Below are 23,775 nucleotides of genomic sequence, written 5' to 3'. Positions count from 1 at the left end.
CTAATGGTTTTTTTAATGAATTAAAAAATAATATATTAAATTTTTCCCAGTTCTGATTTCTGAAATGTAAATATTGATAGAAATAATCAATATAAACAAATGTTTTTTGGAGACCTTAATTTTTAAGACTTAAGAGGTTTATTAAAGACCAAAATTTGAGAACTTGACAAATTATAGATTTTGGTACATTTCACAAGGAATATTGGTTATAAGGTCTTAGCCATTTATCTGAATTCTGTACCTCAAATCAGGGTTAGGATTATTGTTTAGAAAGTCATAGGAAGTATATTTACCTGACACTGGCGGCGTAAAACAATGCAAGGATGAGCCAGTACATTTTCTGTAAAGAGACTACAAAATAATAATTTATTAATATATATATCACAGCCAAAATTTAATTTATAACATTTGTTTATCTGAAATTATTTTTGCTTAAAAAATCATGCATTATTTTGTTTCCCATTCTTAAAATAAAGATTAAAAAAATATAGACATGTTTGTAAATCACTGTGCCAATAACAAAATTCAACATGAAAAGAATTAAAGCCAGATCTGAAAACTGGTAGGCAAGGGAAACGAAATATAGTACTAATAAAAATAGCATAAAGATAAAAATTACATTTCTGTATATATAATATGGGAAACTCCTTTCCTAGACAATTTAAACAGCCATTTCTGAAAATGTCTTATGCACAAAGTTCCTATCAAAAAGAGTAAATGGCTTTTTTTCAGGAATCTTATTCTATAGATTTTGGGTTTGATGTACTTTGTGCTTAAGTTAAAAGGATTTCAATGACCATGTTAACTGACTGCTATTTTATGTATAAAATAGTTCTTCTGAAAACATTCCCCACAAACTATTAACAACTATGGCTTAATTAAGTACTAACAGTGAAACATGCCTGCATGGGTGTGCTTGCACACACACACACTCAAGCATATATATACATATGAAAATAATACCATATACCAAATGAATAATGGCTTTAAATATAAATAGTGAGGCTAAAGAAAAATTAATTTTAGAAGGAAAACTTTAATACATAAATTTTATTTTTATTGACATTAACATCCCCAAATTTAATCTTACAAATAAGATTTTTTTCGTAATATGTTTAAAACAATGAGTTATTCTAGCATATGTCAATCTTTGTGCAATTCCAATATTTTTGAGACAGTATTCACTAAAGATCACATGATCAAGACTAGAGGCTTTTCTTACACAAAATAATCATTAGAAATAAAAATAGTAATGATATTCATTAAATACTGATTGTAAACAAAACCTAGAATCTACGTTGCTAAATATCTTGTTATAATTCAATTTTTTAGGAAGAAGGTTCAATGTAAAGTTACTTGGTTTTTGGAGGGGATTAGATTAGATTTGATTTTTTCTTTGGATAGACACATGAACAGTGTTAGAACATTCCTTCCAAAATTATTTTGTGATTATAAAATTCAATTACTATTCTTTGTCCTTACTGGAAAAAAATTCAACTTAAAAAAATTTTAAAAAATCATTGTTTTCTGCTAAAAATTCAATATTGAATCTACCACTATAAAGAATCAATCTAAAGGAAACACTACTAATCATTTACTATTACATTAAAAATTTTAAATAAAAACTTAAATTAAAAATCTTTAGATAAATTACCTTGCAAGTCCAATACCAAATCCAGCAAATCGACTCAACTGTTCTAAAATAGAAGAAATAAGATTACTCATAATCAATATTTTGATTTACTGTAAAAACAAAAATATATTTTTTAAAATTAACATTATAGATATTTATCTGAGCTCCAGTCCCAAAGTCAAACTCCCACAGAGGTCAGGAAAGTCATTTGAATGAGTGAAGGCTTCTGCTGGGGCTTGTGGGAAGCTGCAAGGCACAACTGCTTTTCAGGTCCAATTCACTATTGCAATGTGGGACTGTGAGCTCAGGGTCTAAACTGTGGTTTTTATAAAAAGATCTTTTCATTTTTATGTAGAAACTTCCAACTAAAAAATATTGGCAACTATTTTAAAAAGTATTAAAGCACCATGTGGGTTAAATAAAACATGTCTGCAGGTAGAACCTAAGAGCTACCCGTTCTCAACTTCTGACTAACTACAAATATAAATTTTTTTCTATAGAAGGCTCTAACTGATACAGCAACTTTATCTCCCATGTTGTAAAATGAGTCATTCACTTAGTGGCGAACATCTATGTTAAACCAAGTCATAAGTAACACACCACAAAATCGTTAAACTGAATGAGTATTTAGAGTAATGTAAATAGATAAATATGGCTCTTTTTCTTTATCTCCTCAAATTTTAAATATTTTGAGAGTAGCTGTTTATTGGGTCTCTGTGATCCATTACTGGGAACATATGTGCTATCCCTGATGGTCACTCTATAGAATTATTAGAAAAGTTTACAGCTAAAAACATTCCTATGCAAATATAAAAGCAGAAAAAAAATTTTCAGCCCTGGCTGGTTGGCTCAGTGGTAGAGCGTCGGCCTGGTGTGCAGAAGTCCCGGGTTCGATTCCTGGCCAGGGTACAAAGGAGAAGCACCCATCTGCTTCTCCACCCCTCCCCCTCTCCTTCCTCTCTGTCTCTCTCTTCCCCTCCCGCAGCCGAGGCTCCATTGGAGCAAAGATGGCCCGGGCGCTGGGGATGGCTCCTTGGCCTCTGCACCAGGCGCTAGAGTGGCTCTGGTTGCAACAGAGCGAAGCCCCGGAGGGGCAGAGCATCGCCCCCTGGTGGGCGTGCCGGGTGGATCCCGGTCGGGCGCATGCGGGAGTCTGTCTGACTGTCTCTCCCTGTTTCCAGCTTCGGGGAAAAAGGGAAAAAAAGAAAAAAAAAAAAAAAAAAAGAAAAAAATTTTTCTCCTTGACTAAAAATCTCAAAATCATGATGATGAAGTCTCAGAACTCCAGGGGACTAGTCATCAAATTTCAGCTGTAATATAATATTCACAAGGGATAATTTTCTCTCATCCTTTTCTCTATCCCTCACTTTTATCTGTTGTGTGTGTGTGTGACAGAGACAGAGAGAGGGACAGATAGGGACAGACAGACAGGAAAGATGAGAAGCAGCAATTCTTTGTTGCAGCTCCTTAGTTGTTCAGTGATTGCTTTCTCATACGTGCACTGAATGGGAGGCTACAGCAGAGCAAGAGACCCCTTGCTCAAGCCAGCGACCTTGAGCTTCAAGTCAGTGATCTTTGGGCTCAAGCCAGCAATCATGGGGTCATGTTTATGATCCTACTCTTAAGCCAGTGACCTCGGGGTTTTGAACCTGGGTCCTCTGCGTCCCAGTCCAATGCTCTATCTACTGCACCACCGCCTGGTCAGGCTCTCTCTTTTAGATGAAGCAGCAACCTCACAATTTCTCTAGCACAAGGTCATGTAAACATATCTCTGAGGAAACTATTTGGTTCACCCTTATTTTGAAAAATGTACAAGTAAGATAGAAGCTTCTTTTGCCCAAGTTAAGGTACTTTCCCCCTTTCAGCTTTCCTCCTTTTGCATATACTGGTCATGCCCTAATATTAACAGAAAATGCCATATTTTCTGGAGGGCAGTAAGGTTTTACTACTGTTATCTGTGTAAAGCTCTCAGCTTCTCACTTCCTAGGAAAGTTAGACTCACCAGCATCTTACCACTGCTAAAAGAACCCTGGTTTCATTAAGACCTCCTCACTGTAACCATCAATGCATAAATTATGAAAAGATAACATAAACTTTACTAATTAAGAAGGTAACTGTGTAGCAACCATATGCATTCTGAATTATTTATAACCTTCTGGTGCTTTTTGGGACCAATAGAAAGAAAACTAGACAGAGTGAACAAGCCAATTGTACAACACTAAATCACTCATCATCTTCCAAATCATTTGCTCACCAGACTATATTAAAAGTCTATTTCTCCTAGTTGACCCAAATCAAATAAAGATTATTGTACCTCTAAGTCAAAATAGAAAAAATGAGAATAAAACTTTTATCTAAAATATACTTTACAGATGGATAATGGACTTTTTGTGGTGATCACTTTGTAAGGTATACAAATGCAAAAACTCATGATGTTGTATACCCAAAACCAATATAATATATTGTGTCGACTATACGTCAATTAAAAAGAGCTTTATTTCAGAATAAAATTAAATATAAAAATATACTTAATATTTAATAATATAACCTAACAATTTCAGAAAAATGGGAAGAGGTAACTGTTATTTCCATTTTATGAGTAAAAAGATGTTGAGAATATCTAAATTACACAGTACTGCGATTAAAACACAGAGGTCTTCTGACATCCTACAGACAATAATTACATCTTGAATTCAGTTTTATCTTAAAATTGTATCAATGATTTATGGTGTGACTGAAATTTTTAGGTCAGAAAAAGAAAAACAGAAGGTGGGTATAGTCCTCAATTACATAAATCTTTATAGAGCTCCCATGGGGTGATTAATTTAGGATCTATACTGTAATTTATATAAGTAGAAAAGTATTACTTCAGCCCTTTAAAATAAAAAAAGTAAAATCATAACTTCTATATGTATTTCAAGTAAATTAATATGAGTGAAGCTCAATTTGCTATTAAGTGTTAATAGAAGAAAATGGGAAAGTATAAACATTTTCCTTTCTATCAAAAAGGGGTTTGATGGCAGGGGGTAGTCTGGAATCTAGAAAATAACTCCTGATCAGAAGGGAAAAGGAAACAAAAAATTTTAGCCTACTATGTATCCCATACCGTGCTACCCATTACTTACACCTCATTTTATTTAACACTTTAAAAACCCTGTTATTCTTCTATCCACATTAATTAAAAATGAGAAAACTGAGGGCTCACAGACGTTTACAAAATATTCCAGCTCTTAAAGAGTGGCAGAGCCAGGTTTGAGTCCAAGCCGCCTATGCTGAAAAACTCTTTGCAAAACACAGTGACAATTAATTTCATAAATTAAATGCGGAGGTCATTTATTGTTCATATGATTTCCATTAAAGGATAAATAATCCAAGTTCCTTTTCTCTTTTAGATCATGGGCTGTAAATACATCAAACCTTTAGAACTTAGAAATTCCTACCACGCAGCCCATAGCCAAGACAGGTGTCTTATTTGGAGGTGATCCCGGAGGAAACATTTGGGTGAAGAGAAAGGAGGCCCGCTTCAAGGGCAGAGGACGCAGGGAGGACACAGGGTGTGGTGCGCGACAGAGCTCGAGGCCCGGAAAGCGGGACCCTCCGTGCGGCTTCCGGGGTCCGCGGGCCGCTCCACCACTCCACCCACCCCACCTTTCTCCCCGCGACCCTCACCGCTGCTCTGCCCCGGCACGCTGCCGCCGCTGCCGCCAGGAAAGGACTCCTCCGCCGGGCCCTCCGGGGTGGAGGGGGCGGGCACGCCGTAGGGCGGGCTCTTCTCGCCCCAGTGCAGGTTGCGGCTACCCGGAATGTCTGGGGGAGTGGTCACCCAGTGGCCCAGGTCCGACGCGGAGCTAAAGGACCTTGCAGGGAAAGCTCCACCAAAGCCCGGCTCTTCCCGGACACCTCCGCGATAGCCCAAGCCATCGAAGCCGTCCGGGCGCCGCGGATGCATCGCAGACGGGGCAGGATGAGGTTGCCCACGCGGAGCCCACCACCACTGGAGCCACGGCGACTTTGGGCTACATCGACCCTCCTCCTCCTCCTCTGCTGCCGCCGCCGCGTCCGGGGTAATTGACAACCGGAAGTCACGTTGAGACCCGGAAGTTCTGAGAGCACGTGACTGTAGCCTTTTCCGGCGCTCATTTGAGACGCGGTTGCTAGGGGGACGAGCGGGTCAAGTAGGGCCAACGTTTACAGTCGCTCTTAGGGAGGTTGTGAGATAACCGTAGAGTTGACGGAACACAGCATCAAAGAAATGCCGTAAGGAAATAGGGATGGGAGATGCGGCCTCGAAGAGAAGATGTCGAATAAAGATGTTTCATAGGGAGATACAACTAACGCTTCGCTGCATCTGACTTGCTGAAATCTCAGCCAGAAATGTCACCGCTCCACACAAGGGTCCTGGATCTAGGTCTTTTCTTTCTCATACCTCACCTGCCACGGGGGAGTTATTTAAAGGTTCGAGCTGCAGGGTGTTCTAACATTACATCTAGCTTTGCCTCCGCAATTGGCGTTTTGGGTAAAAGCTATTGGGAGAGGTTCGGCCCGTGAATGCGAATGTGCTATGGACCTCTTAAGCAAGCATTAAAAAAAGAGGCCCAGGAAGAAAACCTCCTCTCCCGTCCTCCTCCCTCCTGCCCCCCGGCCTCATATGAATGTAAACTATTTACTGGGACTAAGGAATTAAGCATTTTGCTTTTCTAAGGGCACAAAACAACTACAAATCGTTTTCTATATTTTCTGGTGCATCTAAGTCATTAAGGGTAATTAAAATGTTTAAAAATCGATACCTTAGTTGGAAAATTAAAGTGACCCTACTACCTGTTTTCATCAGCTCCATGGACTCTTCGGGCAGAATCTCTCTCCCTAGATCTGATTGAGCCTACCATGGGTTCTTCCTGTGTCCCGTCTTCCTCACTGAAGCCAAGTATTCCAAGAAGAGAAGCCTGACGCACTATTCTCAATCTTCTAGAAGCAAACCTTTAATTAAAGTGGTAGTCTAATGCGCCTTGAGTGGGTTGACATTCTTAAATTGGGTTGTGATGGGGCTTGGGCAAATGTTTGTAGTCTCTCCCTTAAAAAGTGTATCTGATATTACTTGAGTAATAATACCAAATTACTAGGTAACCAATATTAAATTAGTTATAGGACATATCAATCTAAAAATACTTCTCTGTTTCTTAGGAATGTTGGCTCAAGGATATGGTTGGCTCAGGACCAAAATGTTATTGTTTATTAAAAGGAGGAGAAAAAGATGTGTGTTTCTGTGCTTTTGATATAAAAGCAATGGCGGCTTATATTTTTACATCCATATCAGTGAAGAAAGGATGAATTATTAAAAGGACAACTGGGTAGCTAGTTGAGAGAAGAAACAACAGTGCCACCTCAGCATATTCCCAAGTAAATGTTAGCTATAATATATTATATTTTTCTCTTTTTTAAAAAATATTGACTAGCCCTGGCAGGATAGCACAGTTGGTTAGAGCACTGTCTGGATATGCAAAGGTTGCAGGTTCCATCTGCCGTCAGGGCACATACAGGAACAGATCAACGTTTCTTCTCTCTCTCTCTAAAATATATAAATAAAATTTAAAAATATATATTGAATGTAGGGAAAAATAATGGGTGATATTTTTCAAATAGATTGAAAATTATTCTAAAAGTGACAGTAAAGTCAAAAGACGTGTAAGGAAAGACATCATTTTGACTAGAAAATTTAAATTTCTACATGGTAAACAAAAAAGAAAACAAATTTTAATCAAATTTGAAAAGTGAGTCACAAACTGGGAAATGTCACATTTTAACATGATTGGCAATGGGTCACTTCATTGTAAAAAGAGCTCTTACCAATAAAGGAAAATTACCATAGTAAAAATGTGAGCAAAGAACATGAAGAGTTAAGTCATAAAAATGAAATGGAAATAAATAATAGTTATATGAAAAAAAAATGCCTGCCCTCTAGTAATTGGAGAAAGGCACATTTAAATAATAATTTTCCCTATAAAAATGACAATGACAATGTTTAAAAGGTAAACATACATTGTCATGCAAGGTGAAAAGAAAGCTCTCATTAATTTCTGGATTGGTATAACTTTTTGATGGGCTGTTTGGCAATACGTATCGAAAGTAATAAAAATGATCATATCTTTTGATTTCTAAATCTTAGAAAACATACAGGATGTACATAATTACTTATGCACATGTTCATGACATAATTGCTCATAATAAAAATTGTCAGAATTCTAGATATCAAGTAATTATTATTCATTATTAAAATAGTATATCCATATGTTCCTTTAATCAAAATATATTTATTAAGCACCTATCTGTGACAAGTCCTGTTCTAAACAATGAAGACAGAGTGATAAATAAGCCAGGTTAAGTCCCTGCATTGTTGGAACTGGCATTCTAGTTGGAAAGATGACAAATATATCCTGTCAAATAATGAAACAAACATAACACAGTGTCAGAAAATGACAGGTAATAGCCTGCAGTGAACAGTGATGAGTTGACTACCACATATACAGGGTAGTCAAAGAAACCATAACTGCTCACAGACTTTATGGAGGAAGCTACAATAGATATTCCAGTGATGTTGATCACTGAGACTGTGATGAAGGCCACAGTTTTTCTCATGGTCGAAGAAGTGGTCCATCACACAGAGGAGATGAATATGGCTATAAGTGGACAAGACATTATTCTGGAAGTCATCACCCAGCCTGAATACAGGGACATAAAATATGGCTTTAAAAGAAAAAGTTTCTACATTTCACATTATGTGAGAGATTGGTCTCCTCATAAAAGAGAAACTCCCTTTTTCAGAGACTTTCCTGTAGGAAGAAAGGATTCTCCACACAGTAAATCTGGCTCTAGTGTCAGTAGTAGAAGGTATTCTCCAGAAAGAAGCAAAACTTATTCTTTCCATCAGTCTTAACATAGAAGTAAAAGAGACCTGTTCAATCTTTGAAAACATCAAAAGCCCTGGTGGCCTATGGCATAGATGTCCCTGTTTGATTTCTGGTCAAGGCACAGAAGAAACAACAATCTGCTTCTTCCCCCTCCCTCTCCCCCTCCTCTCCCTCTTTCCCTCCTGCAGCCAGTGGCTCAATTGATACCAGCATGGCCCTGGCCACTGAGGGTAACTACGTTGAAACACATCAGCTTCAGGTGCTGAAAATAGCTTGGTACTAGATCATTGGCCCTTTGTCGGGAGCCGACCCATAACTGCTGGCTGACAAGGTCAGAGCAGGAGAAGACCCACAACTGCTGGCTGACAAGGTCACAGCAGAAGAAGATCAAAAACTGCTGATTGACAAAGTCACAGCAGAGAAGACCAATGGCTGCGGGTTGACGAAGTCACCCAAAGGAGAGACACAACGATACTTCCCCCTTTGACTTTTTGAATTAATCTGGCCTTATATCCCCCCTCTTCTGGGTGTGTGCTATTATTTGTGGCACAGGGATAATAGTACCGTGCTTTCCCTATAGATTCGTAGTAATTTCTTTGGAAATGAGACAGAGGGTGTGAGTTCCACAGAAAAGCCTGTAAGCCCCTTGAACTGGGCTCATAGACATAAGAGGCTGGCTATGATATCCCTCGTAAAGGGTTAAGTCTATAGGAGAATTCCTTCTTAATCATGTTAGAAAGAATAGATTGTGACTTGTGAATGGGTAGGAGGCAGTGGCTGTGCACAGAGCGCCTTTCAGCCTTCACTTAATTCAACATTTTTCCTCCCTAGCCTTTTCATGTGATAGAGTAAAGAAACATTCCTTTCTTCTTGCTTATTTGATCTGCAGATAGTAGTACACTCTGAGAAGAATAGAGTCAGAACTTAACTAGTGTTTAAATATAATAAATAAGTAATATTTGACTAGACAATAGTATCTTAGGTAAGGTATAGTAGAATGGTCCATTGTGTGGCCTAGGATGAGAGCGCAGTCGGCAAGAAAAGAATGTTTTACTAAGGGAATTGTCTTTTGACTAAAGGCAATTGCTGGGCTTTCTCAGTGAGATGTTCTCATGAGATTTATATACTTTCCAAGATTTTTTGATAATGAGAAGAATGTAGGGGAGTCCATAGAAGTAATAACAGTTAATGTCTTCTGAAATTATGTTGCTACTAGGCTATCTTGCAAGTGCACTCTGTATTTCTTTGGGTGAAAACTACTCTTAATGTTATGTCAATTTCTTTATAGGCAAGCCTTTTAGAATCTTGTGAGAAAAAGTAGGACACTGCATAAACTCAAAGCCATTTACCTAAGCAAGTGGTGGTCCATTGTTAGTCCTTAATGATTTCGTCTGCTAATCTCTCTCTGCCTCTTGACTCACAACAGCAGTAAAGTTAGTTAACTATTAGTACTAATACCTTAAAAGCTTTTACCGATGTTGTTATCGCTATTCAAGTTATTTTGTACTTTGAATGATTTGCTACCTGGTTTGTAATTTATAGATATAAATTAACTGCTATCCAGAAACATGTAAACATAGTGAAACAGAAGCAATAATTAACACCATGTAATTGTAACTCAGTATGTGTGTATAAAAAGGGAGCTATACTAGCATTTGGCAGAGATGCCTGGCAGTAAATGCTAACCAGAGAATAAAGAGAAAGAAAAGAATCCGGCTCTCTCACTCGATTTCGCCGATGCCGTCTCCTCCTGTGGGACCCCTGGATCCCCCCCCCCTGGGGCTGGACCCCGGCAGCCCTTGATGGGATTGCCGGGTGGATCTTGGTCGAGGAGCATGTGGGAGTCTGCCTCCCTATCTCTCCTCCTCTCACTGAGAAAAAAAAAAAGAAAAAGAAAACATCAAGAGCCATTTCACCTTCAAGGTCTTCAACAGTTCCTTCGCCCAAGTTTTCAGACAAACCCAGTAGGCAATTTACTTGCTCAGATACATTCAGGCAGACTGAAAATGATCTTGCTGAGGCTGCAAGCAAGTGGGCTGCTGAAAAGCTAGAGAAGGCAGATGAAAGTAACTTACCTGAAATTTCTGAGTAAGAGGCAGGATCCACAGCACCACTGTTCATTGATCAGTCAGAAGAACTTAAGTCAAATGCAACAGATGGCATAGAATTATTTGAAGACAGTCAGCTAAACAGTTGCTCTCAAGTGATAGCAAAAACAAAAGAGATTGAACTGATTTACCAAGACCGTGAAACTTTTAGGATGGTTGTGAAAATACTGATTGGAAAAGATCTTTCGTTAGAAAAGTCTATACAGTTTTCAGTGAGACAGAATTTACATAAAATAGGAAATGTTGAAGAACTCAAGCATTTCATTGCAGAGTATGATATCTCTCGTCAAGACATGGAGAGCTTTTTTAGAAATTTACTTGCTCAGGGAAAAATAAATGTTTCTAAATCCCCCTCTACTTGGATTGTGTAAATTCTTAACATATAGATTTTTGTGATAGAGTTACTTTCTGATAGTTGACCACCTTTCCAATATCAAACATCTAAAATAGCCCTATTTTAATTAGAATTTTTTATCTACATGTAGAGCCTCTTAATTCATACTGATATTTTTTCCCACTTTAAGATGATGGCTCAAATAATTTTTCAAGTCCTGGAAAACAGTTTTCTGTACTTATTCATGTTCTGTAGTCTTCTATAGTGTGTGACCTTTTGTTTGGTCACATTAGTTTAATTTTTATAGATAATTCCACTTAAACATTTATAGTCTTTTCACATATCATAGTCAATGATACCATGTGAAAATGTTAGAATTCTAAATTGTGATTTTATTGACTTGTTGCTTGCTTATCGCAGACTTTGTAAGTTTTAATATGTTTAAGATGCAAATAAACTGAATACTTTGATATCATAGAGAATATTTTCTTTGAGTATAAATACTCATTGTGGTAACTAGAGCACTTAAATCTCTTTAAAAACACGTCACAACAAAATCCATTTTTTCCAAATTAAAAAAAGTGATACATATTATATATAAAAATTCAATTATAGAGGCAGAATTTTTAGATTGGGTGGTCAAAGAAGTCATTTTTGAGGAAGTTAACTTTCAACAGACCTAAATGAAGTGAGGAGCCATGTATAAATATATGGGAAATATTTTTTCAAGGCAGAACTAAATATAAGGTCCTAATGACAAACTAGGCAACCAGTGAACAAGGGGTCACTGAGAGCTCAAAGGAAGGTAGGGGCCAATTTTTTTAGAGCTTTGTGGGTAAAGGACAAGAATTTAGGATTTTTTGTTTTTCTTTGTTTTGTTGTTTAGATGAGTAAGATGACCTTAATGACCATTTAAAAGGATCACCCTGGCTTCACTATGGGGCAAAGGAGGAAGCCTCCCATACTAAGTTAGCCATTGCAAACTACTGAGCAAAAGATAGTAGTGATCTGATCTGGAGTGATAGTGGCGAATGGGGTAAGTAGAGCCAGTGTCAGCGTGTTTTAAAGATTACATCAGAAATAGATATTAACTGACAAGTGAAGACATTCATGTTAAATTTAAAACATTATGTATTTCATGATTTTACTTTTGTAAAAATAATAATAAATATATGTACACAATAAAAGGCTATATGCCAAATTGATAAAATTATATGTCTGGATATAGGTTGGCATGAATTTTATTTTTTTACTTGGAATTTTCTACTTGTCTTAAGATAGGTTGTTTTTGCTAAGAAGAAAAATTATGTTAGAAAAAAATCAATGGAATTGATTCAGTTATGAGACAGCAATAAATATCTTTTTAGATTACTAAATTTGTTCATAGCATTAAATTGGCGGTCTCTAGAGCACTTTCAAAGTCCTGCCATCTTATGTTTCTTTAAAAATCTTTCTAAAATAAGGATGCTGAAATGGTCCAGAGTGTATATTTTCACACTAGTTTGTGAAATTGATAACACAGAAATTCAAACATGTATTTCTCTCCAGCATTTAAAAAGAGTGGTATGGCCCTGGCCGGTTGGCTCAGTGGTAGAGCATCGGCCTGGCGTGTAGAAGTCCCGGGTTCAATTCCGGGCCAGGGCACACAGGAGAAGCGCCCATTTGCTTCTCCACCCCTCCCCCTCTCCTTCCTCTCTGTCTCTCTCTTCCCCTCCTGCAGCCGAGGCTCCATTGGAGCAAAGATGGCCCGGGCGCTGGGGATGGCTCCTTGGCCTCTGCCCCAGGCGCTAGAGTGGCTCTGGCTGCAAGAGAGCAAAGCCCGAAGGGGCAGAGCATCACCCCCTGGTGGGCAGAGCGTCGCCCCCTGGTGGGCGTGCCGGGTGGATCCCGGTCCGGCGCATGCAGGAGTCTGTCTGACTGTCTCTCCCGGTTTCTAGCTTTAGAAAAATACAAAATAATAATAATAATAATAAATAAATAAAAATAAAATAAAATAAAAAGAGTGGTAGGGAGGACAGACTTGAGTGACATGACCAGCTGCCTGACCCTCTGGCTAGGTCCAACTAGATCCAGGCCAGAACAGAAATTGCTTCCCTTAAACCCTTTCAGAGACTGGCTGACCCCTCTTCTCTGCTCCAGGTATGCTGATTCTTGGAACAGGTTGTTGCCCCATCCTGGGCAGGTCAGACATTTTCCCCTTCTGTGATACAGGTTGCATTCCAGCACTCCTGCCCATCCTGTCCTATTCTTTATAATCCTGCAGTACCTGTGATGTAGTGGTGTGGAGGACATCCATGCCCAATGTGCCCCTTCCATGTAAATTCCCTTAATAAAAGTTTGAGGTAATGATAGAGTTGTCAGCCTGTTTTTGTTTTGTTTTGTTTTGTTTTTAAATCTCTGGACCCAAGAAATTTTCCCAACAAGTGGCCAATATGCATTTTATTAGAAAAATAGTTTGATATTTGTATTCTTTATTTGTTATAGCATAGTGAATTACCCCCAAATTGATCAGCTGAAAATAACATTTATTATTTCATAGTTTCTGTAGTTCAAGAATTTGGAAGTGGCTCAGATGAGTAGGTCTGACTCAGGGTCTCCCATGAAGTTGCAGTCAAGATTCCACTGGGTTTGACTGGGCCTGGAGGATGCACTTCAGATCTCTCATTCAGTTCATTGTGGTGGGGAGGGGAAATGCCTCCTTTTCTTGCTTGTTTGTTGTCAGGTCTCAATTCCGTATCAAGTGGAGCTCTTCCATAGAAATGTTTAGTCTCCTCATGACATAACAACTGGCTTATTCCCCAAGCAAATTGTCAGAGAGAGAGAAAAGCACTGTCTTTTGTGACCTAATTGCATCTCATCACTTCTGAAACTTCTCTAGAAGTAAGTCACTAAATCCAACCCTACAAGAAGAGATTCAACTCCATCTTTTGAAGGGAAGATTATTAAACAATTTGTATTCATATTTTAAAATCATAATTTAACCATTGTATAATGATTAATATGTAGAGGATATAGAAGGCACTAAAAATTAATAATTAGAAACATTTTCACACCATTAGTAATAGAATGATATGGATTAAATTTTTTACTTTTCTCCTTAACAAAGAAATTTGAAGCATTAGTTTTCTTTGAAAAGAATTGTATGATAGAACTATTTATAACCATAAAATAGTTTAATAAATGTTTTAAAAATGTTTAGTCATTATTCAGTTAAATGAATTAAAATACAAGTGAAGAATAGTAGACTGTTTTGACAGTTTTCAAGAGTTGACACAGAATGACCTGACTTGCTAAACAGAAGTAGATAACAAGCAGGCTATTTATTTATACTAATATTTTACACAGAAAGTCTGACATTGAATAAATTCAGCTCATAAGATAAAATAAAAGTCATCTACATGTTTTTTCAAGAATTTACACAGCAATATTTATTAAGCACCTACTATGTGTAAGTCACTGTATTAAGTACTGTGATGTGACTGTATACCATTTTCAAGGATGGTGTTTAAAAATATTTAAAATATTTTATTTCTAAAATATAAATGCAAATCAATAAAAAGTTTCACAATGTTTTAATGTGTATTAATCCACACCGTTCTGCATGTGCTTTTTCATAAATTTTAGGATAATGTGCCGTTTATTCTTCCAAGTTGACATTAAAATCATTTTAGTCTTTACTCTGACTCTCCAAAAACACACATATCCTTCCCCCTCCCCCCTCACATACACTGGATTTGAAGTGTACTTGCATAAAATGCATACAGTAACCTAAGAGGCTAGATTTTTTCTACTTAATAAAATATTTCCTTCAAAGATTTATGGTATTCTATTTGCTGAGATCTGTATTTATGCCACTAAGTGGTCTCTACTAAAAACATGTTTATATATTTGTATTTGTTGAGATCCACCATTTCCTGTATAGTTTGAGGTAAGAATCTAATTGAATTTCCCCATCCCATAAGAAGAAAACATCTTTATTTTACACTCATTTATAAAAATTGAGAAATGTCCCTAGTCCTTTCTCATACTTTATTTTTTTAACTTGGGTTATGAGCTATAAATGTATCATCTCCTTCAAAAATGTTCTGCCATTTCATTTTGTGGCCAAGAGAAAATTAATTATTCAGGCATATCAGGTTTCAGGCTCCACATTAGTTCTTTTCAGTCACAACTTCTACCTTTTGGAGTTCTTAATTTTGATGAATGTCTAACTGATTTGCCCTTCAATCTTAAAATGTAGTGGAAGTAGGGGAAGAATTTGTAAATTTTTCCTTACATAAGCAGATCCTGTAGCTGTATTCCTTATAGAATTGATGGGTAGTTGCTTTGTTCTATAAATGCTCTGTAGAATCAACTGATTTTTTATATTTTGAAGAATACATTTTTAATTAACCTGTTTTTTATTCCTTTGTGAGTAAACTGTTTAAGAGTTTGTATTTTTATGCCTTTAACATTTCCCGTAGATCCCCTGAAAAAAGTTTTAAATAAAACTCACCAAGTTCTTTTTAAGTGCAGCAATCTTTCCATATTCATTTTATTTGAAATATGATCAGCTCTCTTGATTCATTGTCTCAAGTTTTTTATTTTTGAATAAAAGAACTTTTTTACTTACTAATTATTATTAATATTATTTATATATTTGTTCTTTTATAGTCTTACTTAAATTTTTGTTCTTACACTCAACTTACTGATCTTTTGGGAGAAACATATGTCAGAGAAGCCTGGAGTTAGATATTGTAATTTTTTTATTTTTTTTTAAAATTTATTATAAAATTAGTTATTATTATTTTAGCAAGAGAGATAGAGACAGAGAGAGACATAGAGACAGAAGGGAGAGAAATGAGAAGCATCAACTTGTAGTTGCAGCACTTTAGTTCACTGATTACTTCTCATATGTGCCTTAACCCAGGAGCTCCAGCTGAGCCAGTGACCGCTTGCTCATGCCGGTATCATTGGGCTCAAGTTAGCAACCTTGGGCTTCAAGCCAGTGACAATGGGATAATGTCAATGATCCCACGCTTAAGCCAGAGACCTGCACTCAAGCTGGTGAGCCCGTGCTCAAGCCGGATGAGCCCCTGCACTCCTCAAGCCGGCAACCTCAGGATTTCGAATGTGGATCCTCAGCCTTGCAGGTGACACTCTTTCCACTGTGCCACCACCTGGTCAGGCTGAACTAATTTGTTTTGTGGGGGTGGGTGCCTTGAGGATGTGGAACTCAAGGATTTTTTTTTAAAGGAAATAAATCTTTAGAAGAGAGTGCAAGTTACCTGCTAGGAAAAATAGTGTTGAATTCACACACACACACACACACACACACACACACACACACACAAAATTAAGAGGGAGAGAGTTACAGAGATTTCCCATATATTCCCTTCCGCTTTACACGCATAGCCTCCCCCTTTATCAAGATCCCCAACCAGAGTGGTACATCTCTTATAACTGAACATACACTGACACATTATAATCACTCAATGTCCATAATTTAGAGTTTGTTCTTGGTGCTGCACAGTCTGTGGGGTTGGATTAATACTTTCTGCTTTAACTATAAAACTATGCTACAAAATCACAAGACTTATCTGGTGCTTATTATAACAGAAACAATTCAGAATTGATATATTTGAAGTTTACATCAGTTAATTTTTTTTGAAGTTCTTAACATTTTAAGGCAATTTACTTCACAAGGACAATTTCTGTGTTAACTTTAAATTTAATCAGAATTGTTCTTTTCTGTAGTAAAAAACTTGTAAAAATTTGTGAAATATTTGAAGTTGCTTGCCAATTGGTAGACAAGGGTATTTTATGAGGATTTGAATTAAAAAATATTATTGGATAGTATCTTAAAAAATGGACGGTCTTTTGATTTTAAATTCGCCCCCTTGTGGTTAGTACATGCAAAACACCCTGGATGCTTTGTATACCCACTATCAGGTACAGATGTTCTATGTAAAAGGAATCTTTGAAAAACTATTTAGTTAAAAGATATAGCTACCTTTGTACAGAAAGTATACTGTTTTTATTTTTTATTTAGATATTTATCTGGGCGGGAGGGAGGCGAGGCTTTGGAGGAGGTACTGTATTTAGACACTTTGGGGACACTGAATCACTGTCACATCAATTCTCGCTGCAGCTACTGCCCCGATACCTAACTAACGTATGTACAGGATTGAAATCGAATCATTACTATGTGCTTCATGATTGTATTTTAAAGCTAATAAAGGTCTTTCGCACATAATTGCTTCTATTCGTTCGAAATGGAACACAAATGCCGTGAAGGCGGGGAAAGGAAGGTGAACTTGCACTAACAGGTGCTTCCTTATTGGCTGAGCCTGGTCAGAAGACTCTGAAAGAGCAACATTCCAGCCGTAACAGCGGCTTCGGCGTCCTTAGCAACCAGTCTTGGGCCCCAGCGACCTCGAGTGTCGCGGTGAGTGTACTGTACTAGGTCTTCCTTCTGGCAACACTTAATTCAGAAGAGGCAACTTGTCTTGCTGAACAATTATCAAGTCCTTCTGTAGTTGGTGAATTTTTCCCTTCATCTCTTTCTCTCTTTCAAAAATTCGAAGTGTGTGTGTTTGTGGGGTGGGTGCCTTGAGGATGTGGAACTCAAGGATTTTTTTTTAAAGGAAATAAATCTTTAGAAGAGGGTTATCTGCTAAGAACAATATCTAGGTGGAGGAAAGGTGATGGTAGGATTTCCTTATTTACCTTATCTCAACAATGTGTTGAATGAATTATATCTTGTTGATGGTCTTTGGACACATTATCCTGTGTTCCTTAAGGTTCTAGTCTAAATTTGTATTCCCTAATGTAGGTCACCTATCCAAAGGCTTGCTATAATTTTAACATGGTCTAGTTCTCAGAAATTGTTTCTTATAGGGTACTTTTCTAAGCTTGTTTTAACTGGAGCTTAAAAAAGACACCAGGGATTAATGTTAAAACCACTTTTTTTTCCCTGTTTTTAAATTCTGGGTCTATGCCAGATGGCAAATGAACTGCCAAGCACCCAGACAGCTTGCTGAAGCCATTTCATCTGCTGAAACATATCTCTTCAATGTGGAAATGTTCTTTGTTTTGATGCTCCACATAAACCTTTAGGTTCAAGGTGAGTACTAGATTTTTATTTCAATAAGAACTATTCCACATGAACATTTGAGATCTTGGTAAATAATGCTGTATTCTTTTGAACATCTGATTCATAATCCGAATCATTCATTATGATGATTAATTTGGTAAGTGTTCCTCTATTGAAGTTCATTGTCCATTCAGAACTTCTAGTAAAGTGCTTGTCACAACAAGTGTTTAATAAATACTTTGTGTAGTGTTATCAGCTGGAATTTCTCAGAATGTTTTGTGCTTATGATCTAGGATATAGCATTCTAAATATTTCTCAAATTTAGGAACAATTATATATTCTACTACCACTCAGAGAGATTTGCAGCACACAGGAGAATATGAACAGCTCTGAGATGTATGTCTTTTTTTTTTTTTACAGAGACAGAGAGATGGATAGATAGGGACAGACAGACAGGAAGGGAGAGAGATGAGAAGCATCAATTCTTCATTGCGGAACCTTAGTTGTTCATTGATTGCTTTCTCATATGTACCTTGATTGGGGAGTTACAGCAGACTGAGTGACCTCTTGCTCAATCCAGCAACTTTGGACTCAAGCTAGCAACCTTGGCTTTCAAGCCAGTGACCTTTGGGCTCAAGCCAGCAACCATGGGGTCATGTCTATGATCCTATGCTCAAGCCAGTGTCCCTGCCTGCACTCAAGCTGGTGAGCCCCCGCTCAAGTCGGATGAGCCCGTGCTCAAGCTGGCGACCTCTGGGTTTCAAACTTGGGTCCTCCGCTTCTCAGTCCGGCACTCTAACCATTGTGCAACTGCCTGATCAGGCAGCTCTGAGATGTCTTACAGTATGCAAAAATTTTTCTTTAGTGAAATGTTTATATTTCACAACAAAGTTTTTAGGAAGTAATACATTCCTGGAATCGGCAATCCATAAAATACATTTTGGGAATTACTGTTCTAAACTAAGTACTGTATTTTTAAAAAAATTTATTATTTACTGATTTTAGAGAGAGAGGAAGGGAGAAGGAGAGAGAAACATAGATCTGTTCCTGTTTGTGCCCTGGCCCTGACCAGGAATGGAACCAGCAACCTTTGTGCTTTGGGCTGAAACTTTGACCAACCGAACTATCTGGCCAGGGCTTAATATTGTACTCTTCATTTTTATTTATATTTCCATAAAACCAAATGGGTTCATTTCTTTCTAATGTAAAACTATATTTGCAGATGACCTGATGTTGCATATAGAAAATATTAGGAATCTACTAGCGAACTAGTCTGTCTAATAAAAAAGTTTAGCAAAGTTGCAGTATGTAAGATGTATATACAAAAATCAGTTTATAGTAGCCATTAACAAACTGAAAAGAAAATAAAGAAAAAGTCCACTTAAAATAGCATCAAAAAATAGCATCAAAAAAGAATAACATGCCCTGGCCGGTTGGCTCAGCGGTAGAGCGTCGGCCTAGCGTGCGGAGGACCCGGGTTCGATTCCCGGCCAGGGCACATAGGAGAAGCGCCCATTTGCTTCTCCACCCCTCCGCCGCGCTTTCCTCTCTGTCTCTCTCTTCCCCTCCCGCAGCCAAGGCTCCATTGGAGCAAAGATGGCCCGGGCGCTGGGCATGGCTCTGTGGCCTCTGCCTCAGGCGCTAGAGTGGCTCTGGTCGCAATATGGCGACGCCCAGGATGGGCAGAGCATCGCCCCCTGGGGGGCAGAGCACCGCCCCTGGTGGGTGTGCCGGGTGGATCCCGGTCGGGCGCATGCGGGAGTCTGTCTGACTGTCTCTCCCTGTTTCCAGCTTCAGAAAAATGAAAAAAAAAAAAAAAAAAAAAAAAAAAAAAAAAAAGAATAACATATGAATACATTTAACAAGGACAGTATAAAACATACTTTGAAAATTACAAAACATTGAAAGATATTAAAGAAGGCAAAATAAATGAAAAAATGTCCTATGTTCATGGATAAGAATACCTAGTAGTGTTAAGATGGCAATGCTCCACAAATTGATCTACAGATTCAATACAATCTTGATTGAAATTCTAGCTGATCTCTGTAGACATTGATAAGTTGGTTCTAAAATTCACATGGCAATTCTATCTTAGACCTGGAATAGAAAAATGAAATACAAATTTGGAACAACTCACATTACTCAATTTCAAAAATTACTATTGAGTAACAGATATCAAGACTATAGTACTGGAGTGAAGACAGACATATACATCAATAAAATAGAATTGAGAATCTAGAAGTAAACCTTCATATTTATGGTGAATTGCTTTTTGGTAAAGGTGCTAAAAATTCAATGAAGAAAAAAGAGTTCTCAACAAATGGTCCTTGAACAATTGGCTATCCATATACAAAAGAATGAAATTGGAACCCTATATCATACCATATACAAATATTAACTCAAATGGTTCAAAAACTTAAATATAAGAGCTAAAACTGTAAAACCCTTAGAATAAAACAGGCACAAATCTTTCTGACATGAATTTAGGCAGTGGCTTCTTAGGTATGACAACAAAAGCACATATAATCAAAGAAAAAATAAACCCAATGCACTTCATCAAAATTAAACACATAGCGCTTTTCAAAGCATATCATCAAAAAAGTAAAAATCATACATCTGAAAAGGATTTATAGCTAGAACATATAAAAACCATCTGTTAAAGAACAACAAGCAATTGAGTAAATTTGAAGATCTAATTGGCTTTTTTATACAGATATTTAGATATTTTATATTATAAAGCTTCTTAAATTTCCACAGCCAATCCAAATATACTGCTCCCAAAAATGAGAGGATGTTTCAAAATGAATATGAAGCGATAAAATATCCTCTAATATTTGTGAGCAGAATTAGGGGATATTTTAAAATGAATATGAAGCAATAAAATATCCCTTAATTTTATGAGCAGTGTATTCAATGTTCAGTTCTTCATCCCATCTAGCATCTAGAAAGGAGCTTTGAGGAGAGGAGTTATACTAAAAAAAAAGGTTTATCTAGACATAAGGGTGGGGCAAGGAAGCTATTAAAAAAGAAAAAAAGGATTTTGGGATTTTGTAGTTGGGACATCTTCTTTTAAAGGGAGAGGAATACACAGGATTTTTATCATGTGGATTGCCTCCTCTACCGGGGTGCTGCGATGGACAGGGCCCATGGGACAGATTACCTCATTGATATTGACCATAAAATTCAAGATTAGTTGATTAAGGTTACATTTCTAAAAATGTTTGAAACACCAATTAGGTGAGGTATTAAATCTAGGTTTGGTATCATGGACTTTAGCAAAAGTGACTCCATTTTGTGCCTGCTGTTTTCTCTTTAACACATTGCAACTCAATAATAAAAAGACAACGTGATTAAAAATGGGCAGAGGATCCGAATAGACATTTCTTCAAAAGATATATACAAATGTCTAATAAGCACATGGAAATATGATTAACATCATTAGCCACTAGGAAAATTAAAATCAAAACCACTTTATACCTGTTTGGATATCTATAATAAAAAAGGTAAGTACTAGAGAGGATGTGGAGACATTGGAGCCTTTATATACTGCTGGTAAGAATGTAAAACTGTGGCAGCTAGCTCACAGTTAAGACATATTTATAATTTTATTTATAGAACTTTCATGGCCACATGTGTTTATCACTAATGTTACCTTGTACGTGTGTATGTGAGGTTGTGGGATGGGAGAAGAGATACCGAAAACATTACTTTTTATTAGAAGTCCAGGAAAGGATGCAGAAAGCAGTCTTTGAGAAAAATAAATTTTACAAGTTTCTTTTAGTACAGATCGTCTGTAATGTCTTCATGTATCTGGTATGAAGTGGTCATTCAGCTACTATGTCAACCACCTCTCTAGCTCTTCAGACTTCCTTGTTTGATTAGTCATACATAGATAAAATGTGTATATTCTTCATACAATGTGAACATTAAATTTTTAAAATTACTGCCCAGTTTATCCTATGGCACTTTTACCCTAAGAGCAGCCAACCAGTGCTTAGGGTCCTCAAAACCTGTGGGCTGCCTTTCCTCAGCCATGGTTAATGTTGTTCTAGGACATAACAACAGCAACCGAGCTGTTTCATCAGGTTCAAGAACGAGATTCTCATCAGATTTCACCCTAGAAAATTTATCAATGAATTTTTAGCAGATTTTTTATGCACGTATTCAAATATTTTATACCATAAAGCTTCTTAAATTTCCACAGCCAATATGAATATTTACACTCATATTCAATGTTCAGTTCTTCATGATTCCTTTGCTTCTTCAAAAATGGCTTAAAGACTTTGATTTATGCTTGTTTTGAATTATAAAAGAACAATGAAAAAATTTATTTTGTTAAGTTCTTTCAAATTTTAAGTGTCCTGCTCATTAGATACAGATATTATCATTCTTTTTATTATTATTATTATTATTCAGTGGGAAGAGGGGAGGCAGAGAGACAGAATCCCACATGGGCCCCGACTGGGATCCACCCTGCAAGCCCAGTAGGGGGTGATGCTCTGCCCATCTGGGATGTTGCTCCATTGCTCAGCTACCGAGCTCTTCTTAGTTCCTGATGCAGAGACAATGAAGTCATCCTCAGTATCTGAGGCCATGGGCTGCAGGCAGGGGGAGAGAAGCAAGAGGTGAAAGGGTGGAGAAGCAGATGGATGCTTCTCCTGTGTGCTCTGATTGAGAATTGAACCCGGGACATCCACATGCTGGGCCGACACTACCACTGAGCAAATTGGCCAGGGCCAAGATATTGTTGTTCTTTGAACTCAAAGCCAACACAAAAAATTCTGTTGTGACAGATAGGTGTAAAACCTATCTTATCCATTTTTGAATTTAAATAGACTATTCTGGCCCTGGCCGGTTGGCTCAGCGGTAGAGCGTCGGCCTAGCGTGCGGAGGACCCGGGTTCGATTCCCGGCCAGGGCACATAGGAGAAGCGCCCATTTGCTTCTCCACCCCTCCGCCGCGCTTTCCTCTCTGTCTCTCTCTTCCCCTCCCGCAGCCAAGGCTCCATTGGAGCAAAGATGGCCCGGGCACTGGGCATGGCTCTGTGGCCTCTGCCTCAGGCGCTAGAGTGGCTCTGGTCGCAATATGGCGATGCCCAGGATGGGCAGAGCATCGCCCCCTGGGGGGCAGAGCACCGCCCCTGGTGGGCGTGCCGGGTGGATCCCGGTCGGGCGCATGCGGGGGTCTGTCTGACTGTCTATCCCCGTTTCCAGCTTCAGAAAAATGAAAAAAAAAAAAATAGACTATTCTTTAGGTCTCGTCATATCGATCAAATATTTCTCTTGGGTAATTTTTCCCCCCTAAAATTACCTGGAGTCCTGTCATGGAATTCAACATTTTGAAATGTGGTAGTATTGGTTTATAGCAGGGGTCCCCAAACTATGGCCCACGGGCCACATGCGGCCCCCTGAGGCCATTTATCCAGCCCCCACTGCACTTCCAGAAGGGGCACCTCTTTCATTGGTGGTTAGTGAGAGGAGCATAGTTCCCATTGAAATACGGGTCAGTTTGTTGATTTAAATTTACTTGTTCTTTATTTTAAATATTGTATTTGTTCCCGTTTTGTTTTTTTTACTTTAAAATAAGATATGTGCATTGTGCACAGGGATTTGTTCATAGTTTTTTTTATAGTGCGGCCCTCCAACGGTCTGAGGGACAGTGAACTGGCCCCCTGTGTAAAAAGTTTGGGGACCCCTGGTTTATAGGCTAGTCCTTTTTCG

At 37.8% G+C, this 23,775-nt stretch overlaps 2 protein-coding genes and 1 pseudogene across 3 annotated transcripts in view; 2 read left to right on the top strand and 1 right to left on the bottom strand.

The window, feature by feature from the left end:
- SLC25A46 (solute carrier family 25 member 46) overlaps window positions 1-5,712 on the bottom strand; it is a 36,057-nt gene extending 30,345 nt beyond the window's left edge. Inside the window, exons 1-3 of the mRNA XM_066381985.1 lie at window positions 5,303-5,712; window positions 1,655-1,697; window positions 294-351 (exon numbers count right to left, since the gene is read on the bottom strand). Of these exons, the coding sequence (XP_066238082.1) occupies window positions 294-351; window positions 1,655-1,697; window positions 5,303-5,582 (381 nt within the window). The 5' untranslated portion in view covers window positions 5,583-5,712. The remainder of the gene's footprint in view (window positions 1-293; window positions 352-1,654; window positions 1,698-5,302) is intronic.
- A 1,930-nt stretch (window positions 5,713-7,642) lies between these two features.
- Window positions 7,643-11,017, top strand: LOC136404275 (periphilin-1 pseudogene; annotated as a pseudogene).
- Window positions 11,018-17,381: 6,364 nt separating this feature from the next.
- The window catches only part of TMEM232 (transmembrane protein 232), a 192,868-nt gene continuing 186,474 nt past the window's right edge, over window positions 17,382-23,775 (top strand). Inside the window, exons 1-2 of one of the 2 annotated variants that reach the window (XM_066379914.1) lie at window positions 17,382-17,407; window positions 17,964-18,085. The gene's annotated coding sequence lies outside the window, so the exon portion shown is untranslated. Of the gene's footprint in view, window positions 17,408-17,427; window positions 17,502-17,963; window positions 18,086-23,775 lie in introns of those variants that run through there. The other variant, XM_066379915.1, reaches the window with a different exon arrangement.

This window comes from Saccopteryx leptura, chromosome 4 (genome assembly GCF_036850995.1).
Source record: "Saccopteryx leptura isolate mSacLep1 chromosome 4, mSacLep1_pri_phased_curated, whole genome shotgun sequence".
NCBI lineage: Eukaryota > Metazoa > Chordata > Mammalia > Chiroptera > Emballonuridae > Saccopteryx > Saccopteryx leptura.
Note: the sequence above shows the minus strand (reverse complement) of the source record. Positions and strands in the feature narration are given on the sequence as shown.